At 38.6% G+C, this 15,597-nt stretch overlaps 2 protein-coding genes across 9 annotated transcripts in view; one reads left to right on the top strand and one right to left on the bottom strand.

Moving 5' to 3' along the window:
• The first annotated feature begins 81 nt into the window (after positions 1 to 81).
• LOC148426751 (allograft inflammatory factor 1-like) lies at positions 82 to 2,937 on the top strand. The gene is made up of 6 exons (XM_088411843.1): positions 82 to 155; positions 250 to 311; positions 393 to 459; positions 534 to 575; positions 667 to 832; positions 920 to 2,937. The coding sequence occupies exons 1-6, from the start codon at positions 137 to 139 to the stop codon at positions 1,002 to 1,004; spliced, it is 441 nt and encodes a 146-aa protein (XP_088267969.1). The 5' UTR covers positions 82 to 136; the 3' UTR covers positions 1,005 to 2,937.
• The window catches only part of LOC148426750 (uncharacterized), a 27,617-nt gene continuing 14,255 nt past the window's right edge, over positions 2,236 to 15,597 (bottom strand). The window contains exons 22-33 of one of the 8 annotated variants that reach the window (XM_088411830.1): positions 15,345 to 15,530; positions 14,988 to 15,179; positions 14,046 to 14,239; positions 13,784 to 13,849; positions 13,657 to 13,695; positions 12,989 to 13,051; positions 10,132 to 10,305; positions 6,785 to 7,120; positions 6,239 to 6,361; positions 4,795 to 4,905; positions 4,631 to 4,711; positions 2,236 to 4,035 (exon numbers count right to left, since the gene is read on the bottom strand). In XM_088411830.1, coding sequence (XP_088267956.1) covers positions 4,006 to 4,035; positions 4,631 to 4,711; positions 4,795 to 4,905; positions 6,239 to 6,361; positions 6,785 to 7,120; positions 10,132 to 10,305; positions 12,989 to 13,051; positions 13,657 to 13,695; positions 13,784 to 13,849; positions 14,046 to 14,239; positions 14,988 to 15,179; positions 15,345 to 15,530 — 1,595 coding nt within the window. In that variant the 3' untranslated portion in view covers positions 2,236 to 4,005. Of the gene's footprint in view, positions 4,036 to 4,630; positions 4,712 to 4,794; positions 4,906 to 6,238; positions 6,362 to 6,784; positions 7,121 to 7,361; positions 8,700 to 10,131; positions 10,306 to 12,988; positions 13,052 to 13,656; positions 13,696 to 13,783; positions 13,850 to 14,045; positions 14,240 to 14,987; positions 15,180 to 15,344; positions 15,531 to 15,597 lie in introns of those variants that run through there. The other 7 variants (XM_088411833.1, XM_088411831.1, XM_088411835.1 and 4 more) reach the window with 7 other exon arrangements.

The following is a 15,597-nucleotide window of genomic DNA, read 5'->3' as shown; positions in this document are numbered from 1 at the left end:
ACTGTACTTCTTGTGAAACACTAGTCTTGCATAAAAAGTGACTGCTGCTTAAACACCAAGAGACGTTTACTTCCTCTTTGAGCTCACTTTAGAGAAGCAACAGGCTGCGTTTAGCTTTCTCTTCCGCAGAGCACAAATGGACAGCACGGTTCAAGGTTGGTTATTTTACTATTCATTTTTCATTTGTCTAATTTGTCAATCAATAAAACCAAAAGAGGCGTAATGTTTACATTTGTTTGCTGGTGGTAGGTGGCAAAGCATACGGCCTCCTCAAGTCACAGCAAGAAGGGAAAATAAACACCATCAATGAGGTGAAACATTTGGATGTTTTAAGATCAGCAACATGGCTAACAAAAATGAATGTGCGTAATTGTGTTATTTTCTTACCTTAGGTTTTTCTGTCCGATGAACAGTATGCAGACGTGGAAGACCTTGCTTCCAAGCTCGACATGTTCAAACGTAATCTTAAAGCTCACTGATTGCAAATGTTACTGCCAGTTGGATCCTAAAAAAAATTATTTCTTACTCTCCAGAGAAATACATGGAGTTTGATCTAAACGACAAAGGGGATATAGGTAAAACGTTGGATTCATAAATCACAATTCTAGAGGCCTTGAGAAATGACTATTGCTTGTATATATATGATTTTTTTTTTTTTTTTTTAAGACATGATGGGTTTAAAGCGGATGCTTGAGAAACTGGGATTGGCCAAGACACACTTGGAATTGAAAAAGATGATGTCAGAAGTGGTTGGAGGAGCATCCAAAGACACAATCAGTTACACTGACTTCCTAGATATGATGCTGGGAAAAAGACACGCCATTTTGAAACTGTGAGTTGATCTGCAGGCCAATTTGTCCTCCTAAATTACATCGAGTGCTTTGCTAGTTACATTTACATGTGATATCTTCGATTGCAGGATTCTGATGTTCGAAGGCATGAACAAGGAGGATAAGAGAGCTGAGGGACCAGCTCCTCCCAAAACCTTCTCGCAATTACCCTGAGGGGCCTTTCACCAAACGTCAGAACTAATACTTGTGGTCCTACTTAATATTGGAGATCAGCACAGTAATCTATGAATTTGTGTACATTTTTGTTGATTAATCTTGTCTGGAGGTGAAAAGGAACCAGAAGAGACACTGCTGAGTCAGTCTAAAGTTTAACTAGTTGGTGCTGAGAAGAAAATCATCCTGGCACGATCCAATTAAGTTCAAATATTTCAATTTTTGACTTGATTTGAAAACATTCAAAAAAGTTTTATGTAGCCAAATGTCACCCTATTAGGTGACTAGTATGAATCATGTTCAATTAAAAAAAAATCTCTTGGATTTAGGTTGAATGAAATGCCTGAACCCTTAAATGGTCAGACAAAGGGATTCTCACAGGGGGGATCCTTGCAATTCTTGGATAATGGGGACACAACGCCCCCACCCCCCCACCCTAAAAAAAAAAACCATCCATTTAAAAAAATATATCTATAATATTTAGAAACAAATAAGTATGGTATGTTTACGCCAATAAACAAAAGGTGATGAAAAAAAATTGGCTCTGAAGTAATAATAAAAATCTTGTGAGGAAAAGTTGTCAAAAGCCCCAACAAATTTAAAAGAAGTTCTCCTAAAATAGAATACAAATGTGTTTGGTCGTTCATCATATATGTTTATATATTCAGTGGAACGTTCTTAAACAGAAAAGAGGAAGTGCTTGAATAAAACCTCTGCTCAGTTTGAACTGGGATCATCTGGTGTTTCATCATACAAAGAATTGTCATCATCTTTTCTGAAGTGGCCTCACGTTCGACTGTACAGTTGCTTCAAATTCTCCCGAATCAAGCCTAATGCTCGCCTGTGCTTGGTACAAGACTTAGATGAAGTAATTTCACGTAAAAATGTCAAAACAGGCAGTGCGGATCTGTACATTACAGTTTGATGACGAACAAAGATGCCCATAATTACCAAAACACCTTGACGTTTTGCATCTTCAAGAGATATTTCAAAATTTGTTGCTCTCCACCCAGTGTTTCCCAAGTTTAGCCAGCAAACAAAAATGTAAAAAAAAATTTAAAAAAAAAAGAGGAAAAAGAATAGACAAGTGAACAAAAATACATTATTTGTCGCAATTCAAAATTGGTAGAGACTCAAAAATAACTGCGTTAAAGTATCTAAAGCAGCATATGGGACACAAAGTACTTTGTGTGGTGGTATAAAGTGTACAAACACCATTAAGGAGCTGAAGTATGCTTATTTAATTTTTTAATAAAAGACAAAGAAGAATCACAAAGCAACATTGTTTTGCACCATCTAAAATCTATTTTTCCCATGTGATATTCTAAGTTTCTTATGGGGAGGTTGCTGTTGTTGTAGCTACCAAAGTTTGCGACCAAGACTAAGAAACACGTGGTCAAAAAGAGACAGATGTCTTTGACAGCTTCTATTTTCTACATAAAAGCACGATAGACAGCAAGTGAAAGCACATCTACTTGGACTATGTAGTAAAAGGCTTTACAAACTTTATAAACTTGGTGATGTCTCTAAATGGAAACAATTCTTCCTTGAAACATCACAGTACATCAAATCACATGAAACAGTTGCTACTTTACAAATAAATTACTGTATAGTAGAACATGTAAAAAAAAACACAAAAAAAAAAAAACATGTGCTCCTATGACAAAAAAGCCACATTGACCAGGACAGCTGCCTTCGCCTTCCACTTACGCTTTATTGAGACAAGCCACAAGCGTAACGTGTTCCTGCAGAGTTTAGCAGAGTTTGGAAATTGTACGATTACACACAATATTCAGTCCAATTGACTATTTTCCAGAAAGTGTGCTCGCACAAAAAGTATGCATTCCCAATGAATGCGAACGGGTCGGAGATTTAGGTGACGAAAAAAAAGATTGTAAAATGAATGAATAAAAAGAAAGCCATTTGAAATGTCCTCCATTTATGTGCGCATTCCTCCGAAATTCTCGTGAGAACAGATTCTTTCAATGTATTAACGTCACACGGCTGAACACGAATGTACACTGACAGTAGGGACAGATATAACTATACGGACATTCCTCATACATTCTGATTGAGGTCTGTGGTCTGGTGAAGTTTATTAAAACCTGAGAGAAACAGACCAAAGCTTTAAACACGTATCAACCAAATGTATTGAGGTCATCATGGCTGAGGGAAGCACAATGTTACCACGGCTACTGAATGGCGGGCTGACTGACGTGGTATTCCACAAGAGGAATTACGTAAGACCAAATCATGTAAGACGGTCAGTCAGTCAACAGCACAATTTCAATCAATGGGGATATGAATAACTTAAGTATTTCAATTTGTACAAACACTATAAAAGCATTACACCTATAAAATAGAGAAATATTTCAAAATAGATCAAGTTTAAGTTCAGACTTTACAAGAACATGCAGGCTACAGGTTGTCGGCTGGTCATAAAAGAAGGAAATTTTGGTTACTATTCCTGAGCGAAACCCAACGAGTGTCCAAATTAGGGCACGGAATTATCTTAATGTATGAATCAACGCGAGGTGCATAATTTCATCCAATATTTCTCCTAACGCATGAACAAACAACAAGAAAGAGATCCCTTGTGAATCCAAGGGAATGAACACTGACATTCTAAATTAACTCAAAAACAGTGCATTTGTGAAACAAACAAACAAAAATAAAAAAAAGGGAAGTAAACGTGCTTAAAAGCAAACATTTGCTACGACTGAAATGAAGTGTTTTAAAACAATGGAAGTGGATGTGAGAAGCTTTTCAGACTCATTGTAGGTGAGGTGTGATCAGCACGTTGCAGTCCTCCCCTAAATTTCTATGAACAGCTCAAACCATACAGAAAAAGAAAACAAACACAATAGAAGCAGATTCTGCTACCGGGTGCACATTCGGATATATGTGTGCATGGGTCGATCAGTGTGTGTTGAGTGCTGCACTCTGACCAGGGGATTTGGAAGATGGGCAGTTTAGAGGAGTAGCTGCTTGTGGTGTCCAGTTACAATGCTGATGCACCACCATCTTTTCCCTGAAAGAGACAACATTCCAATCACGTGGAGGCCAAATTATATTAAGAAATAATTCAAATGTACCTTCCCTGGAGATTCACATTGCTAGCTGGTAGCTCTTTGAAGCTAACATTCGGTACATAACCGCTTAAAATAAGGATGTTCCATTGTATTTATGTGAAACTATGAAAATGTATAATTATCCTAAAATATATCATATAAAAGCCTACATTTGCATTGTAATTGTAAATAACATTTGCTCATGTGCAGAGCAAGGTATATAGTCTGAGAAAAAACTGTTGATTTCAGGTCAGCGCTACTGGGCTCAAAAAGGTGGTCAAAGACCACTTTCTCCAGAGCTATCAACACCCTGAATACCAAGAAAACAGTACACTACTATACAAATTGCACTCTGTGAAACTATGTTCTTTTATGTAGTAATATTTATTCAATTTATAGTTCATATTTATTTAATATGCAAATGGGAGCAACGCTGCCAATTTTATTGTATACCAGCTATACACGTGACAATAAAGGCGTTCTATTCTTTTCTTTCTATGGTTTGCTTTTTGACAAGATGCTTATCCGTTCTATGGGTTCAATGAAGATTTCTACCTTATCCTGGTCAACGTCACTGTCGGCAGTTATGACAATTCTTTTCTCCACCCGGGTCTCTGAGGAGCCACTTTTTACAATCTGATTCAGAGAATGAGGCAAATGCTGCATGTTTTAAAAAATTCAAATAAGAGAGAAGAGCAGATCAAAAATCAGTGGCTGACCTTTGAGATGTGTGTAGTGGTGGTAGTGACAGTGGTGCCACTGATGGTTTCAGAAGTCTGAGAGATGGACACTGAGCTTTCTTTCTCCTCTTCTGTCCCATCAACTGCACCCTGAGAAAGACAAACAAAAAACATTGAGCGAGCAAATGAAAGAGAGAGAGAGAAGGAGTGAGAGAGAATGAACCAGCCAAATATTTGATTAATACTAATCAATATGTGATTGATACTAGACTTCACTCGATCACAAATTTTGGTGCCGATCACAATCGCGAGTTAAAAATAACTGATCAAATCTAAAGAAAAGAAAATGTCTACCTAAAGAAAATACCTGTATACCGCTTATCGATAAAAATATGTATACAATACTTATGTAATAAAGCTTTTTTTAACCATGGTTTAAAAATCTTTGCCATGCCCAAAACCGACAAAGCACATGTTAAAATATCAATGACCGGTAGAGAGCATGGTAATGTTAACTGAACTGATGGATGCAACAATTTACTGTGATGAAATTACTATAATTGCAAATTAATTACTTACAGTACCAATATTGCAAATACGGAACTGATGCTACAGCAAATAGTCCAAAAACACTATTAAATGAATATTTATACAAGTGTAAATTAACGGTGTAATGTTGCCCGTCAAAACATTGGTACAGCATATAAGATGCGGAATGGCATTATTGATCGCTCCTCAAATTATGATTTAACAGCCGATCACCGATACGGCATGAAATCGAAAATGTAAGCCAATCGCGACCAAGCCAATAAGAGCAGCGTAAAGTCTAATTCATGAAGTCATCAAAATTAAGAAGAAATATTCCATATAAGAAATATGGAATTATTTGGTGAACAAAATTATGCTGGTCAAATCAGAACATGTATAAAAATTAAGAACAGGTGTGGCCAGGTCTGGTCCTCGAGAGCCACAATCCAGCCTGTTTTCGATGTTCCAACCAACACCATCAGCATGCTTCTCAGAATCCTGATAACGAGCGTTAATGTCTTTGAGACCATTTGAATTTGAAAGTGTCTCGGAACATTTGCTTCATGGCATTCTTTCTGACATTTTTGTTTTGCGGTGTGGTGGAGATTTTTCCAATGTACAATGTGTGCCTTGGTATCTTCGAAGGCGACAATAAGTACGGAGTTTGTTGACCATTTGACATCAAAACGAATGTGGACATGGCTGTGATGGATATGAAATTGAAATTTTTCTAAATGTAGCTGGCACCTATCTTTCACACAGTGACAGACATGGTAAACAAACAGATTCATTGTATTCCAGTGGGAATGATCATTTCATGAGCATCAACCAGGGAGGATATGGGGCTCTGGTCTGGCCTTTTCCCTAGCAGAACTACTTACACTTTGCTGCTGCATCTTCCTTAAGGTGACTAATTGAGAACGGAAGTGGGCGAGGCCGGTTTTGGAGCCCCTACCTTTGCAGACTCGTAGGTGACAGTCTTGGTTGGGACGATAGGGACTTCTGTTGTGGAGATGCCACTGCTTAAGGAGTTGGGGACAGCTGTGATGGTGACTGTCTGGGTCTGCACCAAAGGCGGCTGTGGATGGGAGCATAGCCCCATGAGTGGCCGTTTAAGCAGACACTTTGTAGCCCACAGCAAACCTCTCACACCATGCATGCCTTTTGAGGCTATTCCCACAATGGGTCGATTCACAATGAAACAACCCCTTCTACAAAACTTCCATCACCAGTGATTATGATAGGAAATCAGAAAATGTGAAGCAAGGGTCCCATCAATGAACAAAAGACAGAAAAACCAAGATGGTAAAAGTTAGATGTGCACCATCACCATATTTGAGAGCCCCAAGCACCAGTGTGCAACAGCTGCGGTATTGTTAGTAACCATTACACATTGTCTTTGCAACAGTGCTACAGTGAAGAACAAATGTGGCAAACACTGAAAGTAGAAAAAAAGTTTGTAAAGGGACAGAGAATAAGCCTGAAGAAGACAGGAGGCTACCTGGAAGCTGCGTATGACCTGTGGACCACCGCTCCTGAAATAGGAAGCAGTGGACGATCCAACTACATTCCCAGAGCACTGCGAAAATCTGGGACACGAACCTTCTTCTTTCTGGGTCTCATCTAAATTTTTACTGCTGGGCTCAAGAGAGGGATGCAGTTGAACCAACTCCATCTCTAACTTTGGTACCAGGGATGACCCAATCACCACAAGTGCTTCCTGATCACATGACTTGTCAAAAGGAACTCTGGGAGCCACGGAACCATGGCTAAGGCTCATTTCCTCGAGTGCAGCCCTGGTCTCTGAACCTCTGCACAGGGGACTAACGTGCAAGCTCTAAAAGAAAAAGGAAAAATGCCAATCTGTTTAAGTGATAACGATGTGAATACACCATGTGTACTGCAGTTTGTACATCCCTTTTCAAAAGGTCTTTATACTGTATGACATGCTAAGGCAAGATGAACAACATTGCAAAGCTCCATCCTAACAAAACATGGATGTGTAGCTGGTATAAGTCTGTGACAAAATTCCAAAAACCAAAGAGACTAATAGGTGATATGACACCAAACAATACAGCTTGAGATACATATTTTATTATTAGTGGGACAAAGAACCCATCCATATTCATTGTGATGATCAAACCTATTCTGTATGCCTTATTTCCTCAAATAGTGACCTGAGAGCTGTAGTTACCCAAATGCAGAGTACCTCATGTCTGTTGATTAGACAACTGAGAATTTTTCTCTCTGCTGCTGCTTTCTGAGGCTGGTCATGTGACCTTGGCAAAGTGAGCCATGATAGACTATTACTTGAGTCCTGAGCAAACTGTGTTCCAGTCGTCAGGAAATTGTACAATGGCCACCCTGGGGTGGTAAAAAAAACTGTGTATTTCACGGCCTATCTTAAAAAAAAAACATTAATGCAAAGGGAGATATTTATGTTCAAGAAGCCTGCTGATTTATTAAAACATGGCATGTATTAGATTAGAGGCCACTATTTGAGGATACACGTTAAATAACACCAAAAAACAGGCAGTTAGAAAAAAAACACGTACGCTACCACTTGGTTGTTTACAATCATTAGACAATGATCTACTATGATGATAAAGCCATGTTATTCTATAAAACAATTTTGTTCTGTGATTATACAGAGATTTTTTTTTAACTTTTTTCTTTCACTAACATGACCATTAACTTGTGTATACCAATTACATTTCAATAAACACCTTGATACATGATATAATGCACACTAAAACAAAAGAACAAAATGCATGAATACAAAACGTGTGATGTATAAATGGAATGCTTTTTTTTCTTTGGTCATGCATGAGGACTCATGCAGTTAATATACTGCCTTTACCAACAAAAAAATAGCTGCCTTGCGAATTTTCATCACAGAAATAATACGCCGTGACAAAGATTTTGATGAATGTCTCAGGATACCAGGCCTGATTTCAATAAAATGCCCTTTGCTTCACAGTGCGAATAAAAGTAGGTAAAAGAGAAGAGGGGAGGCAACATAAGAAGCTAAATAAAAATCTATTTGATAAAGTGTCCAGCAGAAAGTCGGAGAAGGTGTAAAAAGAGTGTTGGATTCAATTCCAGTTCTAATCCGTCTGTTTGGGAAATAGCAAAGTGTTTAGAAATGGAAAAGGTGGCAGTCTCGTTCCATGAAGGAGAGGGGAAAAAAGTGCCTTCTCAGGTGGAACAGAAGATGAGAAATGAGCAACGCAACGGTGATGTCAGAGCGAAGGCGAAGGACGGAGAAGAGAAAGCGAGATGGCAAAGGTGATTTGGGTTCAGTCTCCGCAGGTCACACTCACGCCTGTGTGGGACTTCCACAGAGTCCAGACGGCCCCTCAGCTGCGTTTGGAGTAGAAGTCGAGCAGGGGGCCGCGCGGGAGGCGGGTGACAAACTGAAGGGGGTGGGAAAGCAGGGCAGAGAGATGAGAGGGAGGAGTTTTGATGGCCATTGAACGAGCAAAAATGCCAAATGTTAGTAGTATTTGAAATGTATGTAACCAAAAGGCAAGTGTTTGATTCTGTTTGCAGCTCATGCTTTTCCAAGCATGGGACCGCTAGCACATGCATTTCAACATGCATTTTCTCTTTTGCTTTTTGTACTTCCATGAACTATATCTCACTAAAGTTTCAAAAGACAGAAAGTCATCCTCACCTTTACTATTCTATACAAAAAAAAACTTACTGTGTGTTTCTATTTTATAGAATGTACAGTTAGAGACTTCTTCTTCCAAGTGTTTTTTTAATGTATTAAATAACACTTTTTTGGTGGCAGTAATCTAATCTGTCTACATTTGTTGTGATTTTTATACTCAATATGGGTAATATTATTTACTTAGTGCGTGTCTCCACCAAATTAGATTTGTGTTCAAGTACAGACATTATGCAAATAGCTAAACGAGATCTACATTAGAACATATCGCAAGCCGATCGTCATTCATCAGACAAACAATATTGGTGTGATGTCTAAAATCCGGTTATGCTAGATGTAATTCAAAATGACCATGTATTGTAGTTATGATTGAGTTACCAATTTTGGCTGGAGGAGTAAAAACATTGAGCACAGCTGTGAATCAGACCTTCTCTCTTCAGGAACAAACAAGGCTTGGGGAAAGCAGCAGTGAAGTGTAAAAGCAGCATAGGAAGAAAAGAGTGCGAACAAACAAGTCGCAGAAGCAGAAAGAGTATGATGAAGACACAGGGCACAGGGAAGGAAACTTTACTGTGTGCAAGAACGTGCAAATCCACCGGAGAGAGGGGGTCATATCCCGTTGGACCATGCGTAACATCTGTCAGCATGCGATGCGGACACGTCAGAAACATCTGATGCATGTGTGATAAAGCATGTCGATAGAACACCAAAGATGCCTCATCCACATCAGACACATTACATCAGCGAGTATTTATAAATGCAGACCCTATTCAACCAGCCCACCCACAATTCTTCATCAAATCATGCGTGTGCTGCATCTTACATGCCATTGCCATAAAATCCAAACATGCACACGCAGATCAAACCGTCAAATGAAACATCTAACAACCGAAAAAGCAATCTGGAGGAGCGACATTATATACCATTTCACTCAATTGGAAAATAAATAAATAAATAAATAAAAAGTCTAACTTGCACACTGATAATAGCACTCGCGAGTGATTCTTTCCAAAAACACACAGCAGCCTTGATAGCTGTCAAACTATGAGGAGATGGTTGATATCTGATGGTAGGCCACATGCATATATGCATCACATTTTCTGCATTTCATGAAGGTGTTTCACTTTTTAGTTTCATTTCATACTGTGATGTGTGATTCCATGCCTGAGACTTACCCCATCTGCACTGGGCTGACCGTTGACTCCCAGAGTCCGTAATGGTGAGTGCGTGGACAGACGCTTGTCCCATTCACTGGGCCTGGGCTCTGGCACAGCTTCCATGAAGTTCCTCTTCAACTCGCTGATACTGGCGTGATGCCTGAGCAGGTCCTCCTGAGGCTTGTCAAACTCCTACAAAGGGAGAGGCCAGGTGAAGAGAAGATGAGCAGTAGGGTGAATGGAGAGAGATGACCCAGAAGGGTCAGCCAAAATAAAAAAGAGAGGAAAGAATGAGTGGAAGGGAGTAAAAGAAAAGATTGAGGAATATGGGTAGGATGAAAAAGATGGGCGGGGAGTTGTTAATCAGAACTTCTTTACCTTTGGTATAGATGTGATTAAAAATGATAAGCAAAGAGCAGAGTTAGTGATTCAGTTCCTTCAGAGTGAACGTGTTGAGTAATCTGGATTGTTTTTTTTTTTGTTTGTTTTTTTTACATGATTCATCAATTGGTTTAGAATCATTGTACAATGAGGGTTCCGACATTTGTTCAGTCAAAGATATTCCAACCTTCACCTTGATTTGTCAAACAGACTTGATTGCAAAGATTCAAATTAGACTTAATTAAGTGCTTAGGGTCATTGCTTGCAAAAATCTGGAAAACATGCTTCAGATCAACAAGTAAAAACTGCAGTCATGACACAGGTGGATCACCAGACGGCATTAACAACAATGAACATTGAACATCTCTTTAGATGTGCAATCACACATAATGTAGCCAAAGCTTTAGAAAGGAGCTAGTTTGGTGCCTATAGCAACTCAATCGTGAAATGCCGCAATTGTAAATCTTAAAATATAAAAGAACAGAGCCATATAACAAAGTAACATTTTTCATATTTTTTAATTTTTAATTAGAAATTAAAAGACACTAAGTTAAGATTCAATTAGGAAAATCATTTTAGTTGTAAAATTGCAGCACATGCAATTCAAGCAAATTAGCAAATGAGATGGCAAAAGCACGGCGAAAGAAAGCGCTAAAGCATAAGAGAAAGATCCCAATGATCTACTGTAAATCTCAGCACGGGTACAAAAACTCTGCAGCATACAGTGCAGATGTACCTTCTTCCATTTGTATGTTCCCAATTGATTAAGACATCTACTCACACAGCACAATATCTTATAATGGCACAATGTGAAGCGCTGATGACGTATAAATATACAGCTGCACTGTTGAATGTTAGAAAACGACATCCATATACAAGCAGCTCGATTGGTTTGTATCTTCATGCATTTGTCTGAGATGCTGTTCCCTAGCATGTAAATGAGCAAAATGTCAGTGTCGCTGTATTAATGAAAGGCTGCACTTCATTCTGAAAATCTCCACCACATACTGTAGAAAACTTTCTATCATAATAAATTTATAGGCAAGAAAAGATGCCAGGGGTCTTGTGTTTAAAAACAATTTCATTTATGTTGTAATAATATGGTAACTTTTCTGTTTCGATTCATATTGTGAATTAAAATATCATGTTTTAAAATTTAAAAAAAGATTTAGCAGTGAAATAATGAATTGATTAATGGACAACTAATCCATAATTATTTTTGATAAGTGATTAACCATTTAGACACCTAAAATTGTCAAAATCCTCAAAATCCTCAGAACTCTATTTTTTAATGAAGAGATGAAAATTAAAGCTTTTTTGTTCAACATCTTAATAATTAATTAATCGACAGAATAGGACAGATTAACCTTACATCTTACGTCTAAATTCTCTTAGTCACCGGTACAGGTATAAGTATCGACTTTTGAAACATAACATTTCCCAAATAACAATGACAGATCAAATTGAAGAAACACATATACCCTATTATAGATATTCCTTTAAGATTTCCGTGAATTTTGGACTTCAAGTAGCTACTTATACCTCATGCTTTGATTTCTGTGGTTTATAGTGGAGTGCAGCTTATCTGCATTTGTTTTTAACAAGCCACCAGGGGGCAATCTCCTGGTAAACAAAGGGAGACAGAAGAAACTACTGATTTTGAGTTTTAATCACCACCAGGAGCTCTCAACTTGTAAACACCACTGGCATATTTATTTCTGTTGGGTTGGTGCAGAAATCTAACAATTCTAGTGTGTTGGTGTTATGTTGAAAATAGATTGGTGCTGCTCTTCTTTCTAAACGTGCAGGCATATCAGGCTCTGTTGAAGGCATGATGTTGCGAGGCAGTTTGGAAAGAAACTTTTAAACAAAGACAAAAATGTACCCAATCGAAAAAACAAGCAAAAGAGGGCCGATATTTGACAAGTACCGACACTTTGAAATAAGGCCGGTTATCCGCATCGCCTATCCTGAGTTATTATCTTTGGTAATGTTAAATTTAATGTCTTAAGATGGATCTGTTGGTTTCAGAGTAGTTTTTTTTTTTAACTGCTTTTAATCTTTATTACAATCATAATCTTCGTAAATCTGAGTTAAACTAAAAAACACTTTGCTCTAATATGTCGTGTCTTTCTGGATCCTATTGCGAGACAGACTGAGAAAAAAAAATCTGCCTGTGAATCATGCTTTGCTTGCTGCCCATCACTAGAAGGGTAGTTTTACGGACTGCCAAGCACAATGAGTAAGAGTATCAAGAAAGACGGCCCTATTGGTAGAGGTCTTCAGCATTCAGCAGCACATTCCTGAAAAAGGTGGATTAGAATTGGCATAAACACACATTTGTTTAGTAATCTAAATAGCCAATCAGATGTGCTGGAAGCCGATGCGAGTTTAAAATCAAGCCTAAATGCAAGCGTGATATGAAACAGCAGCCAGTGCGCCAAGAGCAAGAAAACAAAGCGAGAGACGTGACATCTCCAGTGGGGATACAAACCTCCAACATTAAAAGGCTATGTCTCATATAAATTGAGTCACCCTCAATTTTCTTAGCTCTTTTCTGTGAAAAATGAACAGAACAAAAAGGGAGGAGTCAGGGTGTCAGTTTTCTATGAAGGTAGCTACATGTCAGACATGCGTAACATGACGCTCACTGAAGTGTTAATTAAAAACAAAGACAAGGAGCTCCAAAGAGTCAACATGCAAAGTAGCTCTGAGGCTAAGGGACTTAGGCTAATGATCAAATCCCGACAGATTTAAGTCCTCCAGTCTTATGTTGAATAAAGAACCAAGCATGTGTGGTGACATTGAGATTTAAAAGAAAAAAAAAAGGTTAACATGCCCTGGTTTACAGTAAGTGCACAGTATAGCCATGCAAACACATCTCAGGGGTTGCAGCAGCATGCAGTGGAGTTTAATAATGTCGTTAAAGACAAATGTGTGTATAACCTTGAGGCAACAGTACAAGTACATAGTACATAGTACGTAAACATGGCTTGCAAACGTTTTATCTATTCTTGAATATTCTATCTAACTGAAGATAACTTTAACATGATATGGTTTTTCTACATGGATGCATATGGGAGAAAGATGAAAATTATTGTTTTGGTCAGTGCAAATTGTAAGCAGAAACGGCAAAATGGCACACACGGCTAAGAATCTGACCTTTCGCAACTGCACCACCTCTCTGCTCGTGACCTCAGACTGTGAGGAGATAGGGACACATGTTAGCAATACCTACCACTTGTTTTTGAATGGAAATATGTCTCTGAGGCCGGAGTCTGACACTAACCTGAATGTCCCCATTGATAGACAATGTCAGTGAGCTGTCAGTTCTCTGGTCATTCCATACTGCTGACTACAGCAGCAAAAGACTTAGTTCAGAGGACAATCTCTAACTGGCATTCAGAATTTTATTTCCCATTAATGAAAATATTTTTATGAAAATCCCTATTTTTGAGCAATTTCATGACGAATTTCATGAGGCAGGAGTTTTTTAATGGAATACTTATCAAATAGTAAACACTTAAAAGTACACATAATTAAATGATTACCTTGTCCTCGGTTTTTGATGGCTCAACAACTTCTAAGGTGACCTCGAGCTTCCTTTCCTCTTTGATTGCTGTTCTGATTGGAGTGGAGGTCTGAGGCTGGTCGAAGGGTGCCATTGGAATTCCAGCTTCTGCCAGAGCAGCTTGGGAGAAGACTGGAGCACTGACAGGTCGGGCGCTTCTCTGTGTGATCACCACTAAACAAAATACAGAGTGAAAGGGAGCTTGTATTAGAAATCAATGGGGAAATCAATCTATTAAAAACCACGCAAACAAACAAACTCCACCAGGCCTGTCATTATTGAATCTTTTTAAAATAAATTACCCTATCGATTATTCCATCGAATAATGGTATAATCGACACTCCCCCTCATACCCTCCTAAAGTAAACAAAATGTATACAGTAGTTTTTTAATGAATTTAATATGGATTGGTGTGTGTGCGTGCCTTTGCACCATTATGTGCGTTTGCAAGAAAGGTCTGTCAAGAAAACACAAACAGGGTTCGGGTGGAGCTTTTGGGGTGGATATTTTGAGCCGACCTATCTTTAAAGTCAACTTACCTGACTAGTTCAACTTTTTGCCCCAGCCCAAAATGCCACACTGCCAAATTCTCTCATTGTACTTTATTGCAAGCTTCGAGGAAAAGCACACATAATGGCGTTTACCTTACCTTGAATCCTCCTTCGCTGGCAACTTCAGCAGGGTTCACACAAAATACCACAGTGGAGAGAATAAGAAGCTGCAGTACAGTTCTTGTTAGAAAGCAGCATGACTGAGAATGCGAGCTTAGGACACAAGAATTTTTCAATCTGGATGATAAAGACTTGTCAGACATCCTTGATAGATGGGCACCCATCATCCATCTAAGATTCAATGTTAATAAGCATTGGTCGAAAAGCAAAAAGCAAAACCATGTGCGGGGAGCACATGAAAGACAGAATACCTGGCTTTCTGGAGCCAAAATCTAGTAGAACAAACCAATCATCATGGACATGAGTGTGTTTGAGGGGTTGTCTTTCTTTCTGGATCTGTTTCTCAAACTGGAGTCTCTCAAAAAGTGAAATTCTTGTTTTGGTTTCAGAAGTTAACACTCTTGGAACCTCTGCCGGGAATCTCGGGCGCTCAGGGACAGCAGCTATTTCATAAAATATCATTCAATACGTTAGGATAAAAACATTTACATTGAACTTGAACAACCATAACGTATGGAGCCAGTTAAAACCCAAATACGGTAGTTGCATAGACTGAGCCAGTAATGTGATAAATGTTTGCATAAAGGTCAGAGCCATTTCAAATATACCTGTTCTCCTAGGGGCCACATCTAGAAGAGTAAACCAATCATCATCTGTCTTTCTCCCTACTTGAAATGGCTGCTGCTCTTCAATCCACACCTGCTCCGCTACAGTAACTTTCTGCAGTTTTTGCTCTATGCCTGCAAAAGCTTTTGATGCAGCTACGTTGGGATACCTTTGGACAGGTTCAGCCGCTATTGTAGAATTAAAAAACAAAACAAAAAGTCAAATCATATTTAGCCAATTTTTTTATTAAACTTA

This window comes from Hippichthys cyanospilos, chromosome 3 (genome assembly GCF_059441005.1).
Source record: "Hippichthys cyanospilos isolate Australia breed blue-spotted pipefish chromosome 3, RoL_Hcya_1.0, whole genome shotgun sequence".
Taxonomy (NCBI): domain Eukaryota; kingdom Metazoa; phylum Chordata; class Actinopteri; order Syngnathiformes; family Syngnathidae; genus Hippichthys; species Hippichthys cyanospilos.
The sequence above is the reverse complement of the archived record's forward strand: the minus strand, read 5'-3'. Positions and strand labels throughout refer to the sequence as shown.

Bases quoted from the DNA above. Each gene is read 5' to 3' on its own strand.
- LOC148426751 (XM_088411843.1), top strand. The intron at 576-666 runs GTAAAACGTTGG...TTTTTTTTTAAG, and splicing joins AAACGACAAAGGGGATATAG to ACATGATGGGTTTAAAGCGG. The intron at 833-919 runs GTGAGTTGATCT...CTTCGATTGCAG, and splicing joins AGACACGCCATTTTGAAACT to GATTCTGATGTTCGAAGGCA.